We start from the raw sequence: 20,858 nt of genomic DNA, 5'->3' as shown, positions 1-20,858 counted from the left end.
AAAAACATATAGACTATTGTTCAAAAGTTGTTGGAAGAAAACTTCTCGAATATCATGAAAGACAAGAAGGTAGCCATTCAAGAAGATGAGCAAACTCCAAACAAGGCACACTCCAAAAGAAAAATGCCAAGATCTCTCATAATCAAACTTTTCAAAACCAAAGACCAGGAAAAAAGTCCTGAGAGCAGGTTAGGAAAAACCAAAAGTGACCTACAAAGGAGAACTAATAAGCTAAAGCATGGCCTCATCAGAAACCATGCAGGCAAGAAGACAATAGATTGACATTATGTAATACTCTGAAAGAAAAAACTTGCCAACCAAGAATCCTATATCCAGCAAAATTGTCCATCAAATATGATGGCAAAATGAGGCCATTTTTCAGATAAACAGATATTAAAAGAATTTGTAAAAACTAGATCAACCTTACAAAAAATACCAAAGGGAGTTCTTTGGACAGAGAACCGACAACAGCAGCCAACCTGAGACGAACATACATGACAGTCTCTCCTAGACCGAACCCAGATATCAAAGTGTTCAAAGGTAAACAGACCTACACAACTGAAAATAGAAAATCAGAGATACAGTTGCAACAACAACAAAATAAAGTAAAAGGGAAATAGTGTATTTACAGAACTTCCAAATGAAGAGGAAATCAAGGTGATTGATTTCAAGAAAAAAAAATTAAAATAAATCTGACTGAAACCCTAAAAATCTAGACCAAGTCTTATTCCTGCTCTTAGCCCAATCCTTATCCCTAGCACTCACCCTCGTTCCAACCATAACCCTAACACTAAACGAAGTTTTAGGCTTTGCCTAACCCTAGCCATAATCCTTACTCCTACCTACTCCTCCCATCCCACTCCCCACAAAAAAAGAAACTATCTGCCACACTGAAGTCAAAGTACTGGGGTCCAGAGAGACCAAAGGTATTTTCCAAACACTCACTGTATGCCTGGCACACAGAGTCATCTTTCCCAGTTTGTTATGTTTACCTAGCCTGTACTACATCAGAAATTCAATAGCTATATAATAGATTTGCATTTATCTTTATCTTTATAAGTGAAACTATTCAGTTGAGCTTCATCTAATTGTTGTAGGACCATCCAGAGACTGGCTTCAGTGACCCTCAGTGGTTCTTTATGCATAGAAACATATTCAGTTTCATTCCTATTGCTGTATCTTCTGGGATTTAACATGAAAAATTAACATAAGGTACCTGGTTATTTGTTGTTGTTGTTGTTTTAATAATTAAAAGAAAAACCTGAGGCATCTATTTTTCATAACTATGCCAAAGTAAGATAAAATAGAATCATAGGAGACATACGTGAGGTTCTTGAAATAGAAGATCATAATGAGGACGTCTTCACATGTCTTCAGATGTTTTATATAGAATATCATTTGGCTTCTAAATCTATAATGCCATTTTTGTCTGTGGCTCCTTATTTTCATAATCTACTAAACAGTGGCAATTTAGGAAGAAATTTGGCTTTGAAAAGAGCCTGTTCTTGAAGATTGAAGTCAAATTAGAAGGTTAACCTTTTGAATCCTAATTCTTAAAGGCATTATTGAGTCTTTCAGCATATGGGAATTCATTCTGAATTCATTGATATGTTAAAATGAGGCAAAGAAACTATAAACATGTACAGACAATTATGGGAGAACCAGAAATTGTTTCTAGAATTGTAACAATAATATAAAAGTAATAGTAAATGTTTGTTGTTGTTGAGTGCTGTTGAGTTGGTTCCAACTCATAGTATAGGGTTTCCGAGAAGCAGTTGATGGGTTTGAACTGTCTTGCAGTTAGCAGTCCAGTGCTTATTCTACAGTGCCATACCAGGAACTCCCTAAATGTGTAGAGAGAGAAAATACACAGAAAAACATATTTATGAGATGCTCAGTGTATTGTATATGTTGTTGGATGTTGACGTGGTTCTGACTCATAGCAACCCCGTGTGATACAGTAGAATTGCTCCGTAGGATTTTCTTGATTGTAAACTTTATGGAAGTAGATTGTGAGGTCTTTCTCCCATGGAGCCCCTAGGTAAGTTTAGTTCATAGCCAAACAGTTAAACATTTTACCACCAGTGATCCTTTTTTTGGTAAAAAACTTCCAAGTGACGAGAAAAGAAAAAGATTTAAAAGTTGTATGATTAAGAATAGTTTTAGCTATAATAACAAAGCATCTCTACCTCTTAAAAAATATTTACTAAATGAAAAAGCATATTCTACATGTTCTGTAAAAGACAAAGGCAACATTTTTCTAAAAATATTTAATAGTCCACTCCCATTCTTTATTCAGGCTCTCCCTGTTAAATTGCATGCCAAAGTGCAAACATTAAATTAACTGCAAGGCATCTTTTTTTTTTTTTTGGTCTGGAGACATTAAAGACATGTGCTTCTGTACAATATAGTTTTTTTCAAAATGAAATTTATAGAAAGACATTCAATAATCATTGTTAAGACTTGGTAACCAGAGATCTTTATAGTCTATATATATTTGTTGTTGTTAAGTACCATTGAATTGGTTCTGACTTATAGCGACCCTGTATAAGATTTCCAAGGAGCAGCTGGTGAGCTTGAACTGTATACCTTGCAGTTCAAACTGACTTTGCAGTCTAGCTCATTAGCTCACACCAGGAAGTCCTGGTGTGGCGCTGCCAGTTAATGCGCTGGACTGGACTGCAAGGTCATTTTGAGCCACAAGGTCGGCGGTTCACAACCACCAGCAGCTCCTTGGGCACCCTATAGAGGGGTCACTATAGGTTGGAACCGACTTGACAGCACTTAACAACAATATTCCACTGTATGGTTTTACCATGGTTTATCCATTCTTTAAATTGGCATTTAGGTGGTTTCCAATTCTGGGTGACATTTTGTCACTGTAGCATAAGCACTGGACTGTTATTAACTGCAAGGTCAACAGTTCAAGCCCATCAGAAGAGAAAGATGAGGCTGTCTTTTCTCATAAAGATTTACAGTCTGAAAGACCCTACATAGGGTTGCTAAGAGTCAGAATTGACTCTGTGGCAGTGAATGAGTATGAGTGAAGCATTTACATACAGATTTTTGTGAGACCTTCAGTTTTCCTTTCACTTGGGTAAATAAATAACTTGGGTTGAGACTGCTAGGTCTTTATGGAAAGAGGAAGCAATTGCCCAAGTGGTTATAACATTTTGTATTCCACCATCAATATAATAAAGGAGATTCAAAACCTTCATGAGAAATTCCATTACCTTTTAATTCCATTTTTACACGAACTTTTGAAGCCCCTTCATTTGTATACTTAGGTCTGTTGATAGAGTAAATTATATTGATTGATTTTTTAAAATGTTGCATTCCCAGAATAAACACTACTGTGTTATAATGTGTTAACCTTTTTATATACTTTGAGTTCTATGTGCTTAAGTTTTATTTGAAAACTTTTCATCAGTGTTCATGAGGGCCATTTGGTCTATAGTTTTCTATATTCTTTTTGTAAAGTTTTTGGTTATGGCATTAGGTTAATGTTGGCTTTGTAGACTATGTATGGAGGTGTTTACTCTTCAATTTTCTAGAAAGTTTTTGTAGAATTATTATTATTTCTTCATTAAATGTTCAGTAGGGTTAACTAGTAAAACCATCAGGGCCTAAGGTTTTCTTTATATGAAAATTTTAAATTGTATGTTTCTTTCTTAGATATAGGACTCTTCAGATTATCTGTTTCTTTTTCAGTGAGTTTTGATAGTTTGTGTCTTTCCAGGAATTTTTCTTGTATTTGAATATTTTAAATAAGTTTTAATGTGCCATGTTTTTATTTTAATTCAACTCAAAATACTTTCATATTTCATTTTTGATTTCTTGTTTGAATAATGGGTTATTATCATACTATTTTTCCTAGATATTAGAGATTTGTTCCAGATAATTTTGTTATGATTTCTAATTTAATTCCATTGTGCTCAGAGAACATACTACATATGCTCTGAAACTTTTAAAATTTACTGAGACTTGTTTTAAGGTTCAGAATATAGTTTTTCTTGTGTACTTAAAAAAAAAGAATGTATATTATGTTGTTGGATAGAATGTTTAAAAATATCAACTAGTTCACATGGTTGATAGTATTCTTCAACTATTCTCTATCCTCATTAATTTTCATTTTACCTGTTCTTTTAATTATTAAGAGAGGGTTGTTGAAATATTTAACTGTAGTTATAAATTTATTTTATTTCTCCTTACAGTTCCATCAGTTTTTCATTTATATCTCCTGTAACTCTATTATTATTAAGTGTTTTTATGACTGCTTGATGGAACGAACACTTTATAATTATGAAATGACTTTCTCTATTCCTGGTATTATGCTGTAGGGTAAACATGGGACTGCTAGCAACAAGGACGGGTTCAAACCCACCAGTAAATCTTTGGAAACCCTATACAGGGTTATAATGAGTCAGAAGTGACTCGATGGCACATAACAACAACAACAATTCCTAGTATTATTTATTTTTTAATCTTCTTTGTCTGAGTAACATAGCTGCTTTTGATTTTTGTTAACATGGCTTATCTTTTTTCATCCTATATGTAACGTTATATTTAAAGTATGCTTCTTGTAGGCAGCATATAGTTTGGGTCTTGTGCTTTTTAAAAAGATTTTATATTTCTATATTCCATTTGATCTCTTTTGTTGATGTAGGAGCTATAATTCTGTATTATTTGAGTTAGAGTTTGTAATATACATCTTTAACTTGGCAATGCCAGTTAATGCACTGGGCTGCAAGGTTGGTTTGAACCACAGAGTCAGCAGTTCAAGCTCACCGGTCACTCCTCAGAAACCCTGTACAGGGTCGCTATGAGTCAGAATCAACTTGATGGCAATTAATAACCACAAACTTTTTATAAACTACTTTCAAATAATATAAGAACTTTACAAAAGCATACTTTCTTTCTCTCCTCATGGTCTTTGTGGTTTTTGTCATATATATATATATATATATATATATATACTATATTGTTGTTATATGCCATTGAGTTCATTCCAATTCATAATGACTGTATAGAACAGATTAGAACTACCCCCCTAGGGTTTCCTAGACTGTAGATCCTCATGGGAACATATCATCAGGACTTTCCTCCCACTGGAGCCTCTGATGGCTTCAAACTGCCAACCTAACCAATATGGTACCAGAGCACCTTTACATATGATATACCCTTCCCACAACCAGACAGCTGTTTAACGAAAAGATTGGTAGTTTGAATCCACACAGCTTCTATAAAGACTGTTGTTGTTAAGTGCCATTGAGTTGGTTCTAATGTATAGTGGCCCTGTAATAGGGTTTCCAAGGTGTGCTGTCAAGTGTTGATCCTACAGCGCCACACCAGGACGAGATTGCAGTTCTTCTCTATTACAAGGGGTCCCCTATGAGTGAGAATCGACTCATAGTACCTAACAACAATGTAGCTCACCCATACGTTGTTACTGTATTTGGTTCAAGACAGTCAAACTATCTTTAAGAGAGATTTAAATTGTAAGAAAAACTCTTCATTTTTAACCACATCATTATTACCGTGTTTCGTGCTTTTCATTCTTTTGCGTAGACCTGGATTTCTACCTGGTGCCATTTTCCTTCTGCCTGAGGAGTTCCTTTAACATTTCTGTCAGTGACAATCCTTTCAGCTTTGAAAGCTAATTTTACTGTATGTAAAGCTGTAGGTTGATAGTGTTTCCCCTTTTTTCTTTTCAGCCGATTAAAGCTTTGCTGCACTGTTTTCAGGCTAGAATGCTTTCCAATCAGAAGTTTGCTATCATTCTTACCTTTGTTGCTCTATGCATTCTGTTCTCTGATTGCTTTTAAGATTTTCTTTTTATCACTGGTTGCAAGCAATTTGATTACATGCCTTGTTACAGTTTTTTTCATAATTCTTTTGCTTGGGGTTCATTTAGCTTCTTGGGTCTATGGATTTATTATTTAAAAAAATAAAATATAGAAAATTCTTTCTATTGTTTCTTCAGTACTCTTCCCTTTCTTCTTAGGGACATCAACCACACATATATTTAGCTTTTTGAAGTTGCCTCTTGGCTAACAATGTGTTTGTTCCCCATCCCCAGTTGTTTTTTGTTTTCCTTACTTTGTGTTTGTATTTGGTTAGTTTCTATTGCTATGTTTCCAAGTTCAGGAATATTTTCTTCTACATTCTCTTGATATCAATTCCATAAAGTATATTTTTCTTTTCAAACACTGATTTTTTTTTTTTATCTTGATAGGTACTATTTGGTTTTCATTTTATCTTCTACATGTATCCTCAGTATACTTATGTTTTCCTCTACCTTCATTGATAATGCAGATACAATAACTTTAAATGTCTTTGTCTACAAATTCTATTATCTTTGTCATATCTGGGTTATTTTGATTGATTAATATTTAACCTCATTATAAGCCATATTTTTCTGCTTACTTCCAAGCCTGGTAGTTTTTTTATTGGGTACCAGACATTATGAATTATGGGATGCTAGACAGTATGTTTCATTAAATATTCTTGAACTTTGATTTGCAACATTATGTCAGAAGCAAACAGTTTGATCCTTTCAAGGATTCCTCTTAAGTTGCTTTAGGTGAGACCAAAGCACCTTAGGATCTAGGTTATTTTCTCCCCACTTCTTGGGCAAGATTCCTCTGAGTACCTGGTGCCCTGTGTAGTACAGGATTTTTCCATTCAGGTTGATGATAACGCCAACTATTCCTGGCCTTGTGTGGTTTCTAGAAGTAGTCCTGCCTACTCCTTTTAGTTGGGTCTTTACCCAGCCTGGGGTAGTTTCCTTACATGCAGGAGTTACTGAGGACTCAGCTGAAACCTGGTACGGGAGCAGGAACCCTCTGCAGAGCTCTCTCTCTCTCTCTCTCTCTCTCTATATATATATATATATATATATATATATATATATATATATATATATCCATATTTTTAATTACAGTAGAACACATACACACATGAAGATAAAATAAAATGATTAGAAAAAAATTAGCAGTTTCCTTTTCATTCGTCCCAGTCTATTCCTCAGATGCAGCCAGTTTTAATTTTTAGTTATTTTCTCACATTTGCCTCTACATTTTCATTGAATATACTTAACACCATTATATCTTGCTTTTTTCAATTCTAGATATTATATACTCAAGTAGTGATAGTTCAGATTTAGCACTTTTAGAGCATTCCTACTATACATTTTTTCTAAGAATGAATCAATAAGAATTTTTAAATATAATAATTACATTTTATCTAAGAGCTTATCTTTTTTTCCTTGATATTGTTTGCTATAAAACTGTCTTGTTTTTTTTAAACTACATCATTAGATCTGTTATATACCTATTAATGTTGTTGTTAAGTGCTGTTTAGTTGGTTGGACTCATAGTGATCCAGTGCCATGTTTCTGAGGAGCAGATGGTGGATTTGAACCACCGATCTTGCACTTAGCAGTCCAGTGCTCCTTTGTTGTTGTTGTTGTTGTTATTGTGTGCCCTTGAATTGGTTTGGACTCATAGAGTTTCAAAGAGGAGCTGATGAGTTTGAACTGTTGACCTTACAGGTATCATCTAGCACTTCTCCTACAGTGCCACACCCTGTCTCCTGTAACTCCCTCTAAAACCCTACAAATGCCCACAGGTACCAAATACTGTGTTTATTCTCTCTCCCCTCCTTTTACCCCTGGAGCTCTCCATCTCAAAGCCATCACAGGCCAGTTGTTCAGGCTTGGTATCTGCCATGCTGAGATTTCCACCATTCTGCTGAGTCTCCACCCTTCTTGCCCCTGTGGGGGGCTTCCTGTTGGTTTACCAAGTCTTCCTTTTCATTGACTTTGCTCTTCTATCTGTGTTGGAAATATCTGAAAATGTTTTTATTCTAAGCTTCACAGGAGAAATTCTAGATCAGAAACTGTATTTCTCAAAATTTTAAAGACATTCACTCCGTTATTTCCTGGCAACCAACAAAACCATCCTGTTAGTTCCTGCATTTTTTTCTCTTTGGAAGCTTTTAGGGTTTTTTTCTTGATCCTCATTGGTCTGAAGTTTCATAATGGTGGGCTTTGGTTTTGGTGTAGGGCTTTTCTCATTCATTTTGGTGAGCATTTGGTCAGCTCTGTCAATCTGGAGATTTGTGCCCTTTCTGGAAAAACATCCTATATTGTTCCTTTGAAAATTTCTTCCCCTCTGTCCTCTGGTTTTGGAACTCATCCTCTTTTGAAGTTTTTCTTTCTAGATTTGTTCTTTTAAGTGCCTTAACTTTTATCTCATAATGGCTCTCTTTTTTTTCTCTCCTTTTCTATTTTTTGAAACATTTTCTCAATTTTATCTCCCAGACTTTCTATGTAAATTAAGGAAGCTTAAAATATATGAATATAACAGCTTTTTGTTTTCAGATACCCTTTGCCATTGCTTCTCGTTCTTGACAGTGTATAGAGCCCAAACGTGCCTTACTTAAAAAGCCCTTCATTGCTCTTGGTCTTCTAACTAACACCTCTGATGAGCTTGTAGCTTTACTGCTGCAGGTGCATTTCTTAACAGCACTGTTGTGTTTGTCCAATGATCAGAATTTCACTAATTGAATTTAGTAGCCTAATGAGAACTTTCTTGCTTCTGTTATAGGACCTGATCATATTAATCTTTCAGATTAGGGCTCAAAATGCTACTACCTGCTAAATTGCATTCTTCAGGAAAATCATTTGCATATTCTCAGGCACTCTGGATGGGCAATGCCAACCTTTTAAAGAAGCAACATTTTATACTGTTACTCGTGGGTAGAAGGTCTTCTTCGTTTATGTGTATTAAGGTCCCATTAGGGTTGCCAGGTAAGGAGCTCTGGTAGCGTAGTGGTTACGAATTGGGCTGCTAACCGCAAGGTCAGCAGTTCGAAACTACCAGCTGATCCACTGGAGAAAGATGAGGCTTTCTGCTCCCATAAAGATTTACAGCCTCGGAAACCCTGTACAGGGTCGCTATGAGTCAGAACCGACTGACGGTACTTAACAATGACAACAGGGTTGCCAGATAATGCTCAGTTAAATATGAATGTCAGGGAAGCAGCAAATAACGTGTGAAGCATAGTCCCGCTAACACATTATTTGCTGTTTATCTGAAATTCAAACTTAACTGGAAGTCCTATATTTTAGTTTGCTAAATTGGCCGAGGGAGAGAACATTAGAAATATGGCTGTGACCTCAGAGTTCCCACACAGCAATGCTTTGGTCAGATGGGGTGATATGCCTTGTTCCAGGCAAACAAAACAGACGAAAACAATCCCACTGCCATCGAGTCAATTCCAACTCATAGCAAACCTATATGGGTTTCTGAAACTGTATATCTTTATAGGAGCAGACAGCCTTGTGGTTTTCCCGTGCAGCAACTGGTGGATTTGAACCACAAACCTTGCAGTCAGAAGTCCAGTGCCTAACCCACAGCATCACCAGGACAGTCACTTTAAATTGGCATGGAATTTGAACGGGGGCTAGTCAATCAGACCTTGCTGTTGCTTATTTATGTGCCTACCAGTACAAAGAGGTAACTAAATTGGAAGCCAAATAATAAAGGCTTGTTAAGTGCTGTCGAGTAAAGTCCGACTCATAGCAACCCTGTATAGGATTTTTTTTTAAGGTTTCTTTGGAGAAAGATGAGGCTTTCTGCTCCTGTAAAGATTTACAGCCTTGGAAACCCTGTATAGGGTCGCTATGAGTTGGAACCAACTCGACGGCACTTACCAACAACAACAATTGTGGATTGAGTGAAAGTTTACAGGGCAGATCATCAGTTTTACATTGAACGAATCATACAATGATTCGTTCATTACAATGATTATAATGCCTTCCATGTACCATCAGTTAACAGTATTTCTCTCTATTCACTTTAGCTCTTTTTATTTATTTTTTTTTTTTTTAAACTCTCAGGCATATACAATAATTTACACCACCAAAGGGCAAGTCTGTCTCCTGACCGCCATCTCTTAGTCCTTCTCTTTCCATGAATCTAGAGTCCTCAGCTGCTCACTCTCTCCATGTCTCCATCGCTGCCTCCGTCTCTGGTGTTGCTGCTTCTCCAGATAAGGTCTCACATTCCGCTTGTGCTCTTCTCCCTTGATGGTCCTAGGGTCCTCTGTTTCTGAACTGTAAGATTAACTACTCCCCCGTTTTTGTCACAAAACTTCTACCTTTACAATTCTGACAGTCGCAATTAGTCATGATAACAATTACTCACTATTGAATCATAAGAATCTTATCCCTATCTCTTTTTACCAGAGCCATCTAGACAAGATGAAAGCTATTCAGTGGGGACTCTTTCTTCCCCTGCACACTCTTAAACTAAACTCCCCCTTGAAACTTTGTAAGCCAGTCACTTGATGCCTTTAATGCCCCCTCATTTTAGGTAGCCAGTGTCTAAGTTGCCCATGCCTATCTGCCCTGTGTATAGAGGGGATAGCTTTGATACTTGATGTGAAGACTCTGTTGGTATTTTGAGCTACTACATCCATGAGTATAGGTCAATTTCAGCAAATTGTAGCAATTTACCCTTGTTTCCTTTATCAAAAATTATTTGTTTGTTTTTTTAATCTTCCTCTAGTCAAGTTCTGATTATCAAACCATCAAGGCTAGGTCAAATGGGGACTGTCTGCAAGTTTGGATGTTCTTGTGAGTCTCCCCTTATTTCATAGCAGCTGGATGCTTCACTCTCAGCTCTAGCCCTCTGTGGCTATGTCCTTGTCCATGGGCTCAGGTGTCCCCAAGTCTCACCACACTTTGGACCAACCAGCCCTTCCTCTTCTCGCTCTCATCTCCAGGTCAACAGGAGTCTAGGAAACATGGTTGAACTCAGCCCATTTCTTCATTGTTACCTTTCCCCCTCTTCCGCTCACCAGTAAACCAATGTGGTCACCAGCAAGCTTACATGCCTGCTCATGTGTTCCCTTTGAGTTTCAGTCTTGGAGAGGGGGTTGTCCTGAAGGAACTTGATTGCTCGCGTTGACGGCTTCCCGGTGTACAACTTGCTTACTTATTCTTGTAGTAGCCAGTCATACTGCTTGTTTGGGGGTTTTTCCTGATGATCTTTCTTTGAAGATGTATCTTCTGTCGCTCTAGCTGTTCCAGGCTGGTCTGCTTGTCCTTTTTAGTGGGAATGTCCCACTTCAAAAAGTTCTGGATGGGCTGTGTAGGATTTTTGAGGAGTCGTTGATAGGTTTTAACCCTTGACCTTGTAGTTAGCAGTCCAGGACATATCCTACAGCACCTCATCAGAAGGCAAAATAATAAAAATAAAAAGTGATCCAGTCTCACGTTCAGGTGTATCTGGAGTTAATGAAAATCCTGTTGCTCACAAAGGTCTGATCCATAACCACTCTTGGCCCAGGACCAGGCAACATTTCTTTCTGCTGTGCAGGGTGTTGCCGTGAACTGGGGTGACTCCAGGGCAGGTAACAATAACAGAACTCTAGTTCCAGAGTTAAATGGGCCTTGTCCAAGCTGTTTCCTGTGCTACAGATTCCTCACCTAAGTGAGACCTCCTAATTGCAACCAGTCACCCCAAAGATGACTGTATTGTCCATGACTTTAGGGTCTCTTCTGGAGGCATGGAGTGTTCTCTCTCCTTTCAGCAAGTCTTCAAGGACACTTGACATATAGATGTTTTGTCTTCCAAGTAGAAGAACAGTTTAAAGGAATCCTTGTCATTTGTGCCTCAGATTTTTCCAACTCTCAATGGGTTTTCTCTCTGGCCCTTTCTTCCATCTCCTTTGCCTACTTTTTTTCAAATTATGTCTTTTTAATTTTGATACAAAATTCCAGTTTTAAAGAATATAACGCATTTACATGAATGATATAAAAAGACGATATTTCTGATTATTTTTCTGGTTGCATATCCTTTAGTACAGCAAATTCTCCAGAAACGTAGATGTAAGTGGCAAAGCATTAATGTACAAGAATGTTTTTTGCAATTTTATTTAAAATTGACCACAATACCCTTCAGTAGGGAGAGGCATTAAATAGACTGGTTGCTTATGCGTAATACAATGAAATGTTTTAAATAGGAACTTAACCAGCTTATTCCTTTCTATACTGATGAACAATAGAAATAAAACTAAGTTTGATCTTAAACATCAGTTATCATTTAAAATTCCTTTTTTTTAATGACTTTAGAATTTTTGTTTTTATTGTTGTCATAGCTTTAAAATGATGCTTTCCTATGGAGTTGACATTCAGTTAAAATATGCAAATAGATTCGTTTTAGTCATAACTTTCCTTTTAGTTTAGTTTTAGTTATAACTTTACCTTTTTGAAATACAGAAATTATCAGGTAGCAAGTAATAAATAATTCTGCTTAGCATTGTTATAGGAACCGCACGTCTCCTCTCCAAATAATTATGAGTGTCATGTATTGAGTTGTGTCCCCAAAATATGTGTTAACTTGGCCTGGCCAGGATTCCCAGTTCTGTGGGGCTTCCCTCTTTCTGATGTATAATTTTTAACCTCTACATATTAACGAAGGCGCTTTGATAGCGCAGTAGTTACAAATCAGACTGCTAATCTCATGGTCAGCAGTTTGAAACTACCAGCTATTCTGTGGGAGAAAGATGAGGCTTTCTACACTTGCAAAGATTTACAGCCTTGGAAACCCTATACAGGGTTGCTGGGAGTCCAAACCAACTCCATGGCACATAAGCACCACCACCAAATATTAATGAGATCTTTGGTGTTCTGTCTATCACCTAGGTCATATTTTCTAATTACGGAAACTTCTTTATTTCTAACTTTTGCATTCCAATCATCAGTGATAATAAATGCATTTGATTGCATTTTTATCAGTGTCAGACTTCAGAAGTTGGTAGGAAGATGCTTCAAGACCAAGAGGCAGTCGTTTAAACAAAACAATGGGCTACTTCATGGTTTAAAATCAGGAAAGGTATATACTTCAGGGTTGTATCATTTCACTGTATTTATTCAATCTCTGGACTCCTGGTATGGTACTGTAGGATCAGCACTGGGCTCTAACCACGAGGTTAATGTTTCAAACCTACCAGCCACTCCTTGGAAACCCTATACAGGGTTGCTGTGAGTCAGAACTGACTCAACAGCACTAAACAATAACAACATTCAGTCTGTATGCTGAACAAAATCTGAGCAGCTTGACTATATGATGAAGAATGTGGCATAAGTTTGGAGGAGGAAGACTCATTAACAGTAGACAATATGCAGATGACACAACCACATTTGCTGAAATCATGGAAGATTTGGAAGAATTTACTGATGAAGATCAAAGACTACGTACTGCTTTCCATATGGATTATACCTCAGAATACAGAAAACAAAAATCCTCACAACTGGACCAATAAGCAATGTTAGAATAAAAAGACAAAAGACTGAAATTGTTAAGGATTTCATTTTACTTGGATCCACAAGCAAAGCTCATGAAAGCAGCAGTGAGGAGATCAAACAACATATTGCACTGAGCAACCCTGCTGCAAAAGGTCTCTTTAAAGAGTTAGAAAGCTAAGATAGCACCTTGAGGACTAAGGTATACCTAACCCAGGCCATGGTACATTCAGTAGCTTCATACATATATGAAAGCTGGACAATGAATCAGAAAGACTGGAGAATTGATGACTTGGAATACTGGTGTTAGTAAAGAATATTAATTATATCCTTGTCTTAAGGGATAACTACCACAAAGTTATAGTAATGAAAAAAGAGATTGTATTTGGCATCTGCAACAAAGAGAAAACAGAGTTGGGAAGCTGACTGCCTTCCATGTAGTCAAGAAAGGTCCTTTGTCCAAAGAAAATTACAAAACCCAACAGCATATCAATGTTAAAAATCACTCGAGGTGTCTTTCTCCCCTAGATATGATAAAAACATTGAATTGTCCCGTTGCTTTTCAATAGACCAAAGATCCAATGTTGCAGAAACAACATGTTGTCTCAGAATTATGTGAGGTAGTCAAGGTGGCATTTGAAGTTAAGGTTCCGTAAGGTGCCATGGAGTCTTGGGTCTGGCGCTGTAGGGTAAATAAGCATTGAACTGGTAATCACAAAGGCAAAGTTTCAAACCCACCAGGCCCAGCCCCTCCTCAGAAACATTATACAGGATCGCTGTGAGTCAGAACCGACTCAACAGCACTTAACAAAAACAACAAGGCACCATGGACCACCAGAAAAATGAACAAATTTATCTTAGAAGTACAGCCAGAATGCTCCTTAGAAGTGAGGATGTCAGGAGAGACCAGTCCCTGACGAAGGGGTACCTATGCTTGGTGGATGCTCAGTAAGATGGACTGACACACTGGCCACAATAGTGGGCTTAAACAGCATGTCTGAGCATGGTACAGGACTGGCTCGTGGTTCACTCTGCCGCACATGGGGTCTCCATGAGTCAGAGCTCAACTTGTACTTGATGGCAGCTAACAATAATGACATACATTAATAAGGCATGGAGTGGGTCTTGAGTCACAGCCTTACCAGAGGGCGTGACTCAAGTCACACCCTTCCTACCCTTACTCAAGTCACATCCTTAGTCAAGTCAAGACACACTCTTACTTAACTTACCTTTATTTTACAAGAGATAAAAGGAGAGAAACAGAAGCAGAGGAGAACAGTGTCAGGAGCAACAAGTCCTTTGATCCTGGAATCCCTAAACTGAGAGCCTCCTGTTGTTGTTGTTGTTAAGTGTTGTGAGTCAGTTCCCACCCACAGTGACCCTGTACATAGCGACCCTGTATAGGGTTTCCGAGGAGTGACTGGTGAGCTCTAACTGCTGATCTTGTGGTTCAAACTGACTTTGCAATCCAGTGCCTTAACCCACAGCACCACACCAGGACTCCAAGAACCTCCTAGACCCAGGGAAAGATTGATGCCAACACACATGGAAATCTTCAAGGAAGCAGAGGCTGTAGAGATAAGGACTTTTGTTCAGAGCCCACAGGGAAAGAAAGCCTTCTCGTAGAACTGACACCCACCCTGAATTCAGCCTTCTGGTCTCCTGAATTGTGAGAAAATAAATGTGTTTGGTAAAACCATCTACTTGAAATATTTCTGTTATAACAGTACTACATAACTAAGATAATGATTTTTAAGCTTCTAAGCACTGGACTGCTAGCGTGAAGGTCCGCAGTTCAAACCCACCAGCCCCTCCTTGAAAACCCTATACAGAGTCAGAACCAACTCAACAGTACTTAACCACAGTAACTTACTAGATGTCTGTGTCCCTTCTTAAAATGAGCACATTCTTTCAAGAAACTTGTATCTTATGCGAGACTATGTTTAAAATTTTTTTGGTAAGTTAAAAATATGCTGACAAATCTTACTTGTTACTTAAAAGCAAAGCCTGATGTTTTGGGGAATAATATGAACCCTAAAATAAAAAGTAATGTTACGCTTTTATAGTCTTATAGTCCATCACACTTTGTGTTTTTGATCCAAGAGAGGATTGTATCATCTATCACATTCACCAGTTTGGGTCCATTAGCACTTTGGACAGTTTCTAAAGCCAGATGCACCCCTGCCAGCATTGGGTCAATTTAGAAGAATGTGCAAAAAAGACTCTGATGACAATTTTTTGAAAGAATGCTGAGAGAAAGAGGAAGAGCATGATATTATATGAAGTATGCTATATAATGGAGTCCTGGGGTACTGGTATAGGATAAGCACTGGACTGCAAGGTCGATTTGAACCACAAGAATGGTGGTTCAAACTCTCTAGCTGCTCCTCAGATACCCTATACAGGGTCAATATGAGTTGGAACTGAACCCACTAGACGGCACTTAGCAACAACAACAAGGCTGATATAATGGAATTTTTCCAGTAACTTTTGAAGCAAGCCGCTGCATATATTCTATGATCAAATTTTACATTGGAATTACTTGTGATGGCATGCATTGGAGTGGATTACAGGTTTCCCCTAGTACTTTGTAGATATTTGCTTTTATAGTATTTGACCATTAGAGGGCAGTATTGTAGAGGTTAAATATGCTTGCTTACAAGTATTAGATTGGAAATGGTTTATTAACTTATAATCGAGCAAACTTTAGGCCTTAGATTTATAGTATTTTGAAGTATGACCGTAATTAAAGCATCCTTGCAAATATTTTAGATTAATAAAAGAAATTCTATAAGGAGTTAAGCTATTTGTCATTCCCTCTGATCTCTTGACTTTGGTTGTTTTTAAGTGCCATTGAGCCAGTTCCAACTCTTAGTGACCCTGTATAGGAATTCTGAGGAGCCGTTGGTGGGTTTGAACTGCCCAGAAGCTCAGTGATTATCCACAGAGAAACTATTTTTACCCACCATCACATTCCTTTTCTCTGGTCCTGGACACTAGGAATGGGTAAAGTCTAACTTTAAGAATTTGTGTCCTTTGAATACACAGTTTACATTATGTAAACTTTGAACTCCAAGGTCAGCGGTTCAAACTCACCAGCCACTCCTCGGAAACTCTATACAGGGTCACTATGAGTCGAAATGGACTCGACGACACTGAACAACAATATAAGAAGTAGAGTTTTAGTAAGACTTCAGAATTTACTGAAAATAGATCTATGGTAGGATTCAGTCTATGGAATTGACTTTTCTATGGATGGGGGAAAATCCTATTTGATTACTGTTGAGAAGGTTCTAAGAGTTGCTGTTATGCGCCTCACTCATAGCGACCCTGTATAGGGTTTCTGAGAGCATTGAAATTGCTGACTTGTTGGTTACCAGTCCAGTGCTTATTCTACAGTGCCACACCAGGACTCCACTGATAGTTGTTTTGTTGTTAAGTGACATCTAGTTAGTTCTGACTCATAGCGACCCATAAGAGTGTCTGATGGGTTTGAACCATCGACCTGGCTGTTAGCAGTGCAGTACTTATCCTACAGCACCACACCAGAACCCTCAACTGATGGTTGTTGATAAGTACCATAGAATGGGTTCTGAATCATAGCGACCCTGTATGGGGTTTCCGAGGAGTGGCTGCTGGTTTTGAACTGTCGACCTTGTGATTAGTGTAGTCAGTGGGGTCCTGGTGTGGCGTTGTGGGATAAAGCACTGGATCGCAAGGTCGGTTTGAACTGCAAAGTCGGTGGTTCAAACTCCCCAGCTGCTACCCTGCATAGGGTCACGATGAGTCATAACCGACTTGAAGGCACTTAGCCACTTAGCAACAAGCTTATCCTACCAGAGACACACTGATAGAGGGGTGCAATTTTAATGTTGCTAGCACTGGGGACAGTTTGGGGACCTGATTTCATCGTGTGGATCCCTTTTTGACTCAATTCTTGGTATGGTGCTTAAGGATAAGCACTGGACTGCTAACCGCAAGGTTGGCAGCTCAACCCACCAGCCACTTCTTGGAAACCCTGTACAGGATCGCTGTGAGTCAGAACCAGAACCAACTCAATGGCACTTAACACAAGCAAAGAATATGTGATGTTTCTTGTTTTGTTTCTACAAGTAAATTGCCAAATTCATGAAAAGCTATTATCTATCAAATACAAATCTGCTTTTCTAAGTAAAGCCCGCTGGTGTGAAAAATATGTAAGAAAAAACGTATTGTTACTGAACAGTATGGTGGTTGTTTTCTAAGTCAGTCCTGCTGTAAAACCCTCCCATTACTGCCGCCTGTAAGAGCCAGATGATTGAAATTGAGACACTAGAGCTCCCGCAAGTCTTCAGTGGTGGGACTGAGCATGCCCAGTAGCGCAGACGGTTCTGGTTGCAAATAGGAAGCGCTCGCCGTTCGCCAGCCGCGGGGACAGGCAGCTCCGGCGAAGGGGTCTGACTCCCGTAAACGTAAGCACGTGCGAGGCCCCGATCGAATTTTTTCAGAGACCCTCTATGTTTTGTGCCGAAGTAGTCATCAGGCGTTCGGAGGGATCGCGGGAGATCTGGGCGGCCCAGCAGCCGACCCTTCCGAGCGCGGCCTGGGCCAGCCCACCCGAAGAGCGGGATCGGGAGATGGGGGCGGGGAGGCGGGTAAGCGGGAGGAGGGCGGGGAACAGAGAAGGGGTGGGCACAGTGGCGTGCTGGCCAATCGGCGCGGCTCCTCCCTGCATATATTTTGCACTAACACCCGGAGACCAGGTCTAGAGCCGAGTGAGCTGGGCTGCAGACCTGCCAGGCTACTCCACGCTACTGTGGGCTCCGCATCTCTCCGGGATCACCAAGCCCCAGAAGTCGGGTTGCCTTAAATTAAGGCTGCTGATTTCTATTTGTTTCTGGTCTGCAGAAAGCTAGACGATTTTATCTAGCGCAAACAAGGCTGCAGGTGTTCCCCTTTTTTCACCCCCTTTCCCGCGAGGGTGTTTTTTTGGCTGCAATTGCATGAAATCCCAATGGTGTAGACCAGAGGCGATGGATCTAGGAGTTTACCAACTGAGGCATTTTTCAATTTCTTTCTTGTCATCCTTGCTGGGGACTGAAAACGCATCTGTGAGACTTGACAATAGGTAAATGTCGGCTGGGACAGTGTTTTTTAAATTTGCTAGTGAGAATTTGTAATAATGCAGGTGAAGGATAGCCAGGGGAATTCCTTTGTCCGTTGCAGAGAGCCTACGGTAACATGGATGTTGCTTTTTGAAATGTTCAAAACAGCCCTCTTTTCGCAGCTCTGGGCATTTACCACATTATGTAATTTAGCCCTTTGTGGCTCACTAAAATAGGAAAATGTCGGGATAGTCGTTAGTCACTGGTATTCTGATCCATTACTTACATATTGTTCAAGAATGTTCCCAAAATGCCAATAACATCACAGCATCGGGAGATCCTATTTGAAAATCTTGGATGTTTAAGAGAAATTCCATTTACCGATGATCTTTTCCCTCTTTTCCAGCTCCTCTGGTGCAAGTGTGGTAGCTATTGACAACAAAATCGAGCAAGCTATGGTATGTACTGATTTTCAGATCCTTCGTGCTAAATGGGAGCAGAGCACTGAAAGCGAGATGGCTTGGGTTGGAACCAGTGCATCCCTAAATTAGATGATATATGGATTGCTCTCCATTTAGAAATGCCGGCACAGGCTCCATTTTACCAGCCGAAAAGCCACATCCCATGGCTGCTCTGGAAGGAGAAAGGGGCCCTGAGGATATTGAGTGTTCTCTGTAATGATGACTCTGGACGGCGTTGGTTTTGAAGAGCTGTCCCCTTTGACTAGGGTACTGGGTGGGAATCATGGCCGTACGCCTCCTCCGATCGTGGGCACGTCTTCAGCAATGTGGCTGTACTGGGAATCCGAGAGCTTAACTCTGTGCTTTGGGGGTGGGTGGAGGGGCGACCCAGAAGTGTGGGGATCGCGGGGGAAGGGGATCCTTGAAACAAGCCCCTCAGTGCTGTAGGCGACTGCACAACGTAGGAGAATCGGAGAAAAGTTTTGTTTTCTCAGCCTCTGCCTGGATTTCTCCTATTTTTTTATTTCCGCCTTGGCTGTTCTTTGTTATTGGAGCAGCGCCTGTGGCTCTTCTCACGGGATTCTCTGCCCACTGTTGCTAGGCAAACTCCGAACCTTTAATTCGGAGCTATAAATAACTCGGGCTCCCATTGGCTACGAGGTCTGCCCAGGTTTCTGTGATGTCAGCTTAATCACGAAAGGACTGTGGGGGTGGAGGGAGGAAAATGCGGCAACTTGCTCCTTAGGAACTGGCTGCAGCTGGTGCGGAGGGAGGTGGCTCCGGGAGGGAGGGGCGGGGCGGGGGGCGGGGCCGCGGCGACGAGCGCCGCAGCCGCTGGAGCCGGACTGACCACGCTCGTGCCAGGGCCCGGGTGGGTAAAGGCCCCGCCACTTAGGGCCATCTAGCACAGCCAACGCGACTGTCTGCATTGCTGTGCACCGTCAGAGGGGAAGGCTAGACTCCTCTACAGTAAACTTAAGTGCAATACCGTTGGCGTTTGCATTCAGATTAACCCTGGTATGGTCCAGGCAGGATATGTAAGTGGTTAGGGAGAGCCTGCGTTAGAAATCTAGAGTCAGGAAAACGGTCAGTCGATTAAGTAAAGCCTTTTTAACCCCCAATCGCTCTTTTCAGGATCTGGTAAAAAGCCATTTGATGTATGCGGTTAGAGAGGAGGTGGAGGTCCTCAAAGAGCAAATCAAAGAACTAATTGAGAAAAATTCCCAGCTGGAGCAGGAGAACAATCTGCTGAAGACGCTGGCCAGCCCGGAGCAGCTCGCCCAGTTTCAGGCCCAGCTGCAGACTGGCTCGCCCCCGGCCACCGCGCAGCCCCAGGGGACCACGCAGCCCCCGGCCCAGCCAGCCTCCCAGGGCTCGGGCCCCACCGCGTAGTTCCTGGGCCCACGCAGAACTGCAGGCGCCGCCGAGGGAGCGCCACGGAGCCGACGGGAGAAGGGAGAAGATGTCCGAGCGGGCAGCCGCCTCCACAGTCCCCCATTTCATTGCTCGCTGCAAAAGAGACGTGAGACTGACAGATGCCATTCTCTCTCTTTCTGTGTGTGGTTTTTTGTTTTGTTCTTTTCCAGTATTAAAGCACTCATTTGCTTTTGGCTTGAAGAAGTTTCTTAGTTGAGTGAATTAAAGGTTACGGAGAGAATTCGCATGGATGTCCCGGGACCTCATGCAGCTTGGCACACACCCAAGAAATGGTTTCGTTCCTGCTGAGGAGCCTGTGCCTTGCCACCCCTGCCCGCCCCTACCCCCACCCCTGCGGGCATGGAGCTCAGCCAGGGGTGCCCGAAGCAGTGGGTGTCACGGGGGACGGTCCTCTCTCCTCCCCCCAAGAGGAACTGAAAGGGAGGTGCGAGTAAAGACTGTAGTCTCGTCTATACCGAGAGGAAACCTAGCTCATTGTACGAATTGACTGTTGTCACCCAAATCCATCAACAATAGTGCTGTGCCTCTTTCTGAAACAGTGAATAACACACAACTCGTAGA

At 40.4% G+C, this 20,858-nt stretch overlaps 1 protein-coding gene across 2 annotated transcripts in view; it reads left to right on the top strand.

Moving 5' to 3' along the window:
- Positions 1–20,409, top strand: part of TSC22D1 (TSC22 domain family, member 1) — a 171,068-nt gene extending 150,659 nt beyond the window's left edge. The window contains exons 1-3 of one of the 2 annotated variants that reach the window (XM_006837616.1): positions 18,058–18,422; positions 18,806–18,857; positions 19,995–20,409. In XM_006837616.1, coding sequence (XP_006837679.1) covers positions 18,298–18,422; positions 18,806–18,857; positions 19,995–20,252 — 435 coding nt within the window. In that variant the 5' untranslated portion in view covers positions 18,058–18,297 and the 3' untranslated portion in view covers positions 20,253–20,409. Of the gene's footprint in view, positions 1–18,057; positions 18,423–18,805; positions 18,858–19,994 lie in introns of those variants that run through there. The other variant, XM_006837615.1, reaches the window with a different exon arrangement.
- Positions 20,410–20,858: the final 449 nt, after the last annotated feature.

The sequence above is a fragment of the Chrysochloris asiatica genome, unplaced genomic scaffold (genome assembly GCF_000296735.1).
Source record: "Chrysochloris asiatica unplaced genomic scaffold, ChrAsi1.0 scaffold00022, whole genome shotgun sequence".
NCBI lineage: Eukaryota > Metazoa > Chordata > Mammalia > Afrosoricida > Chrysochloridae > Chrysochloris > Chrysochloris asiatica.
The sequence above is the reverse complement of the archived record's forward strand: the minus strand, read 5'-3'. Positions and strand labels throughout refer to the sequence as shown.